Here is a 7,637-nt window from a genome sequence, read left to right on the forward strand (position 1 = left end):
CAGGAACAATTCAAAGCACAGCAGGGTACAGGAACTGGAGTGTCCCCAATGATCATCAATTCTGCTAATAACAAAGAAGTGGATATTTTACGGATGCTTACCAAGGCCAAAGATGAGTATACCAAGGTGAGACTTGCTGTCTATAAAAAGAGGACATTTCTTTTTGGTAGTACTGTGATGCCAACTTGCTCACACTTTACATGTTAAAACATTAAAGGTTTGGATTTGTCTTGTTTTTAAATAGTTTTATTCAAAGTGAGACTGATTTTGGACAGTGTGCTATCTCATTTTGTGTAGAACTGGCTGGTAGAAAAGTTTTGGCAGAATTTGCTAAGGAGTCTAAAGAAATTAATGCCATCAATAAAAACTTCTGAAAGGAGAACTCGTATATGATTGATTCTTTGTCGAATGCTAGCGGGTAAGAATATTGCCTTTCGTTCTGACTCTTAGAGCTCGTGTGCTTATTGACTAGCACCTGGAAGCTGTGTCCTCCTTCTGGGAGAATTAATCAAACCTGCTAATAGCTTCTGTGCATTGTACAAAAACTTCCTTCAGAGAAGACCTTTAATAGTGAAGTTACTGCTTTTAATTGTAGTTGCTAGCTTCTTTCAAACGCATTGGAAGGAAATGAAACAGCTGAAATATAATATGACTTCAGCCCACGTGCTGCTTTGGTCTTCTGAGGGTTCTAAATAAAGGAGTAACTAATGGACTAATAATGTCCTCTGTTATTGAGCAATCAAGAACGTTTTACTTTGGGGAATAAAAATCTAATAATTTTAACTACTTATATATATGCTGCAAATTGTTACAGAGCCTGCAGGTTCCTGCTGCTGTTTCCTGTATTTCATGTGTGTTGTCATGCAGTAATAAAGCTCGTAAGTGTTCTGAGTCTAGAATTATATCTTAAATGTAAGCAATTTAAAGAGAGGAAAAGTTATTTTTCTGAAATGTAGCTGCTAATAAGATCCTCAGAAAAATAATAGCAAACGATTTGAGTTATGGTGAAACATAGCCCTTTTTGTTGTGGAGTAGCTTCTTAGGACGTTCATATTTTCTCTAATAGGAATTTAATGTATTATAGTGGACAAACATCACCAAAACCTGGTATCTTTTCTGTGTTTTAATACTGAATCAGTATCTGGTCTTGGTATAAGATATTTGAGATATTATTAAATGTTTAAGCAGTTTTCACTAAATGACCTTAAAAAATACTGTAAATGGAAAACTGCAAAAATATTAAGCTATCTTCAGATTCTATGAGAAGGAAGTAATAAATCTGAAAAAGTTTAGCTTCCGTTTCTGCATTACCACACAGAAAATCAAGACAAAGGAGAGGATATTCTAGAAGATCAGTTGTTTAAATAACAGGGGTTGTAATATTTTCCCTGCTTCTTACTTGATCTTTAATCTTTCCGCATTTAAGGGATTGCTAAGGAAATAATACAAAAAATTCCTCTTCATCTGGGACATGAGTGTTAAGAGTATCTGAACTCTTAACAACTGCATATGGGTTTTCTCTTGTTTGGTTAGTAATATGAAATTAAGAAGGGTGTGATTGTAAGGCAATGCCAACCATTTTTGTATTTAATGTCAATGTGTTTCAGAACAATCGTGCTTTTTGGCTGCTTTATGACATCTACTTTCTTGCCAATATATGTTTTATGATTTACAATGCTGATGTACAGAAAAAAGCTATGAAATATGTTGTTCTCCTTTTTTAATTCTGCGTGGTTTTGGAGAAGAGGGTGTTTTAAAGTGTTGGGAGTTGTAGGATAAGAACATCAATTTTCAAAGCATCTAAGGAATTTTGCTCCTTAAGTCCCATGATGAGGGTTTTTTTAAGAAGGGTATATCTTATTCACAAATTAAGTTAAATATTTAGAGTTTACATGTAAAAAAAAAAATACATAGCCTCCCCCTGCTTTTTTTTATTAATGGAGTTACTTTATTAACTCAGCCTGGATGATGCAGTCTGCAGTACTATTCTTAAGTAGTCCGAATTGGTTCTGTGTGTTTCACTTAAGCAGGGCTCTGACTAGTGCTACTGCTCTCCTTTGAGACAGTTCTTGTCCTCCTTAGTTTAGCTCTTCTGCTGAGCGCCATGTACACCTTCATGCGACTGTGCATTAATGTCATCTTGCGGCTGCTTTACATCAGCTGGGTAGAAACCCCCAGCTTCCAAGGCTTTTTAGCTCTGCACTTGAACTCTGACGACTTCAAAGTCCTCTTCATCGCTTTTAGTGTAGACATTTAGCCACAAAGCTCTCCTAAGTTCTGCTGGGTGTCGGCTGACCTTCTTTCCTTGTGCCAGACCTTCTAGCATTTCCTCCTTGTACTTGACAGGTCTTTGCAGCTCACGTATCAAAATTCAGGTTTTTGCTCCAGAGCACTAGATCGGGATATGACAGGGTATTTGCTTCCTGAGAACTGCAATACTGAGGTACCATGCTTGTCCACTGTCTGTTTCCTTTGACAATGTCCTGTTCAGCCTGAGCTTCATGTTGTACAGGCAGACTATGAAATCTCACAACACAGAGCAGTTGTTTGCCTCTAATGTCTGTGACTGGAACAAACTTGCCTAAAAAAATGCTCAGTGATGCTCTTGTTGTTCTTGATTGACATTCACTACATATGTCTGGGTTTTTTCCGATGTTGCTTAGCCTTTCGTTGACTTGATCTTAGAACCTTTTGATTTCTTTTGGATCTTCTGTAGGAGCATAGCTTTGAACAAGACACATGACTAAAGGACAGACCTGTGAAGCAAGATGTAGTAAACGTCAGGTGTTGTGGCTGATGAGTACTCTTCTGGTTCTATTACTAAAGAGCATGGTGACATTTCTTTCATGCTGCTTTTTGCTGTTTGATGATGATGGCATCTTATATCTTCTTTACCTGTCCAGCTGACAGTTGCTTAAAATGTCATGCTAGAGCTCCTGACTTACTCATCAGCAAGGCCATGCTACTCTCATCTGCCAAAATGACCTTGTGTTCTGAGCTCCAGTAGGTACAGATTCCTTTGAAATCATCCCAGGCTTTTTATTCTCTTCAGCATAATTCTCTGTATTTGATACCAGCCTGGTAGCCATGTTATGAAATCGAGGGAATGATACCAAGTCAGGTCAATATCATTCTCTGTAGGCCTTTGTGTATAGAGGCATTCGGTTTGCTGAGGAATTTGGTCTGAAAAATTCTTATAGAGTGATAACTCTGTTAAACTCTACTTCTTCTCACTTCATTTTTGTGTGCTTTGTTCTGCAATCATGCAGATTATGACAGTGGAATCCAAGTACTTATAATTTCTGAAGAATTCACCTTGGGGAAAACACCCTGGGGAAATAAGGGTGTTATTTAAATTCTGCAGAACTCATGAGAAATATACAAGAGTATGTTATCCATCATGTTATATAGTATTTATGTAGGATCTGTCCAATCTAAAAAAGAAACTTATCTTCACTTGTTTTAGTATAAATCAGATGGGGCAACAGGAAGCACTTGTTCAGACTATGAAAAAAACTTTAATCTGATAATTAGGTAAGATGCTTATACTGTCATTAAGTGAATGAGAGAGAACATAAATTACCAGTCAGAAACTGGGTGGGAAAGTAATTTAAGGGTAATTCAGTCATTTGTCCTAGTGTATTTATATTTTTTTTAAAATCAGTGAGACTGCAGAAGGCTCCATACTAGGACATTGCTGAGAGTCCACATGAACTGCCTAGAAATTATGAGAAAATAAAACTTGTACAAACTAATAACAAAAATAGAGTTACTCAAACTCAAGGATAACAATGTGTAAGCTTGGAAGAACCTAAGAAAACAATTTGTTTGAGCAGTATATTGGTAAATTTAACTCAGGCTAATAAATGGAAGGGAAACTTTTCCTTAGTATAAAAGCTTTAATAGTTATGTTATGTCTTCTACACTGTTTTGTCATGGCTTCTTTCTGTTACAACTTTTCGTAGCAGTCCATTCATAATGGATTAAAAAAATATGAATCACTTAGCAAAACTGAAACTCCAGTGAGGTAAGACTCATAGAGGAGGGAGGTAAGCATGGACTAGCTTTAAAAGAAAACTCTTTTGCTTACCAATGTTAGTCTTTGGACTTAGCTCTTTATTTGAATTTTGGGCCATCTTTAGTCCTCAGACTTGCACTGCACTGTGAGATGGGTAGCAGAGCTCTGGGTGAATGAGATACCATATTCCAGTAAAATTATTTCTTTGATTTCTTTTTTTTTTTTTTACATAGAGGGCAAAAAGTGTAGCTGAGTTTAAATATATTTGCATGTTGGCCTGCCAGATTAGCCATGAAGCACTTGTTTTGTGATTTTATATTTAACTGAAATTCAGTTTGCTGTGAAGCTCTGCATTACTAGCAAATTCGGTACTTTGTTCTTCATGGACACCACTGAGAAGAGTCTGGTTCAGTCTTTACTTCTTTCCATCAGATATTTACACACATTGATAACGTATTCTGAGCCTTCTTATTTGGAGACAAATTCCCTTCTTGCTTGACAGGTGCTCAAATCAACTCCTATCATCCACTGAGACAGTCATCTCACTTTAAAATGTAACTGGTTTGGTCAAGCATGATCTTCTCTTTATAAATCCATGCTGACTGTCCTTAATATGTTTAGAAATGGTTTCCAGTAGGAAGCCACTTGTTTCATAACCTTCTCAGAGATCAGTGTGATGCAAACCAGCCTGAAGTTCCCCAAATCCCCCTTCATGACCTTCTTGAACACAGTACTGATAATTGTTTTCTTCCAGTCCTTGGGCACCCCCAACTGCCATCACCTTTCAAAAATAAAGAATGGTTTCATAGTGAGAGAGGCAGCTCTCTCAGCTCTTACAAGTGCATCTCATCTGATCCTGTGGATTTAGCTATGTCCATTTTGTTTACATACTTACTAACTTGATCCTCCCCTACAGAGGGTAAGTCTTCATCACTCCAGACTTTCCCACTAGCCTCAGGGGCCTGGGATTCCTGAGAACAAATGTTGCAAAGAAGTCACTGAGTACCTGCTAGAGACCCTCGAGTCCCCTTGAGAACTCGAGTTCTGTTTTACTGAGTAGCCCTCGAAGCAGTGTCTTTGTTTACTGTTGCAGTGGGTATGAGAAACGGACTAAATGATCAGTTTTGTATATTTGAGAATGGGAGTTATTTTCTCGTCTAACATGTTAGCATCTTAATGTCTTGGAAAGTTCTGGAAAGGACACTGACATTTTCATAATTGCACAGCATTGGCTCTGCTGTGTGTCCATATAGCAGTCTGTCCAGTCCAGAGTTCTGTCCCCATTAATGCACAAGACTGTGCTCTTTGGAGGAAAGAATGAGAAACCAAAACTGATCATTCCTTACCCAACCATTAGTCTTGCAGCATAAAATTAAGAGCCCATCAAATTCAGGTAGTTAACTGTAAATATTCTTATTAAATAGGATTAACTTTGTAGGTATTTCTTCAAAAACTCTTTCCAGATTCTTGGTTTCAATTGTATCAAGGGACAATGACTTCCAATATACTGTTTTCATTTCTACTGGCAGTAACATTCCTTGTATACCCAATGCTTTTATAGCTTCATTGACTATATTGTTATTTTTTGTGCAATGTAAATAAGACCATCTTATTCACCTTTTCCTATTCCATTTACTACTTCTCTTTTGTGTGGTATTTTCTGGGTTTTTGGAATTAAATCATGCTCTTCTCTCTTCATGTATCAGTCGTTCCATGTCCCCAATTACTTTTGGTGATCTGTTTCTGCGTATCTTTTTATAAATATTGTTATTAATCCTGTCATATTTAGTAAAAAAACATACTGATTCTACAAACTGATTAAAACTTTAATCGTTTTTCTGTGCAGGTATAACACATCCTCCAAGTTCCCACAATGTGGAATATTTATGTAAAAGAGTTTGACTTATAATTCCAGCATTTTAAATGGTCTTTATGGGCACATTAATCCTTCATGTATCTAAACTACTTCTAGCTGCCTACTGATGCAGGAAAAGCATGTCTGTTGCTTAGTTTCAAAGGTGCTTTTTAAAAACTATTTTATGGTTTTTTAAGTGCAGGAAAGGCAGAAGATAAGTCAGAGAACTGAGATTTAAATTAGAGGAAAATACTGAGGAAATCTTGGAATTGAGTGTCTATATTTACATATGCTTTGTGGTTTTAGAAAATCAGGTTGCAGTTGTTATAGTTCTTTCAGCAGCATAATATTTCATAATCGGTACTGCAACTAGTATTTTTAGCTACTGAATATTTGGCTATTTCTGTATTTTCTGTAAGGGAAAAGATATTGTCACACTTACTAAAAAATACTTCTTTTCTGTTGCAGTGTAAGACCTGCTCAGAACCAAAACAAATAACCAGTTCCTCTGCAATCTATAGCAACCCCAACCTAATCAAACCAATTCCAGTGAAGCCTAGTGAAAATCAGCATCAGCGAATACCTCAGCAAAGCAAGGTAAAATGTTTTGCATGTTTTGTGACTAGTGCTGCTGTAATCCAGTAACTGTGTAGGAATATTTACTGGAGTTGGAAGGTCAGTGCAAGAATTTGAGGTGGAACCACTGTAAGGAATGATTTTAATGCAAAACTAGTCTGCTATATAAAAAGCTTCCCAACCCCTACGATATCATGTAGAAGCATGTAAATTAGAAGCATACTATCTGGAAGAAATACTAATCTTTCAAATTTCAGATGCTGCTTTGATTGCAAGCTGGTCTAGTGAATTGCTGGACCACAGTTTTTGTGGTTTTTTTTTTTTTTTTAGGTTAAATAAAGAAAAGTCTCTTGAGATATCTTCAAGCTAAATTACACTGCAAAATCCTAAAAACTGGATTCAGCTGTGTCAGGCAGATGCACAAGAAGTGGCCCTACTTTGTACATAGGGAGATTTCTCTTACTAATATTGTACCGATGGCTGAAAGGAAAGATGCTCTTTCATGTGAAGCCACTGTTGTCTCTCAGATTCACTGATGTTCTTGCACATTAGCAGCTTGACAACTGTCTTCTTGCCCTTCTTATGAGAGAGAACTATTAAAAATCCTCTTGGGAGAAAAGAGCATAGCAGTTTTCTCAGCTCTTCCTTGAATACTGCTGGTTAAATACTGTCACCATTTAATGTAACTTATGCATAAAGGAACTGTTTACTTTTTTCCTTTGTCCACTCACAGAATGTGGATCCTGAACCACAGCACTTGTCTTTGACAGCACTGTTTGGAAAACAAGAAAAGCCAGATGTCTCAGAACCGCTTAATAAACAGCATCAGGAGAATATTTCTGTTAGGCAGGGTGTGGTACGTTCCCTGTCCTATGAAGAACCTAGCAGGCATTCACCCTCTGCAGAGAAACAGCTTTGTCCTGCCATTCAGAAGCTTATGGTGCGTGGGACAGACCTTCATCCACTTGCTGAGCTTCCTGAGAACCGACTTTGTGAAAATGGCAATATCCACCCCGTGGGTGAGACTTTCACAGGACTCTTCCAACCTGTGACATCTCACGTAGTTCAGGATACTGCTGGCACTCAGAGCTTGTTACAGAAATTACAGAGTCAGTCAGGGTCAGTGACTAAAGTGGACCCCAGTGCAACAGGATCTGTGAACTCAACAGCTTCTGTGTTCCGCAGGAC

General features: G+C 37.5%; 1 protein-coding gene across 1 annotated transcript in view; it reads left to right on the forward strand.

Moving 5' to 3' along the window:
* Window positions 1–7,637, forward strand: part of DCP1B (decapping mRNA 1B) — a gene marked incomplete at its 5' end in the record, with an annotated part of 42,286 nt that overhangs the window by 25,879 nt on the left and 8,770 nt on the right. Inside the window, 3 exons of the mRNA XM_010133399.1 lie at window positions 4–126; window positions 6,342–6,470; window positions 7,183–7,625. Coding sequence (XP_010131701.1) covers window positions 4–126; window positions 6,342–6,470; window positions 7,183–7,625 — 695 coding nt within the window. The remainder of the gene's footprint in view (window positions 1–3; window positions 127–6,341; window positions 6,471–7,182; window positions 7,626–7,637) is intronic.

This window comes from Buceros rhinoceros, unplaced genomic scaffold (assembly GCF_000710305.1).
Source record: "Buceros rhinoceros silvestris isolate BGI_N320 unplaced genomic scaffold, ASM71030v1 scaffold19103, whole genome shotgun sequence".
NCBI lineage: Eukaryota > Metazoa > Chordata > Aves > Bucerotiformes > Bucerotidae > Buceros > Buceros rhinoceros.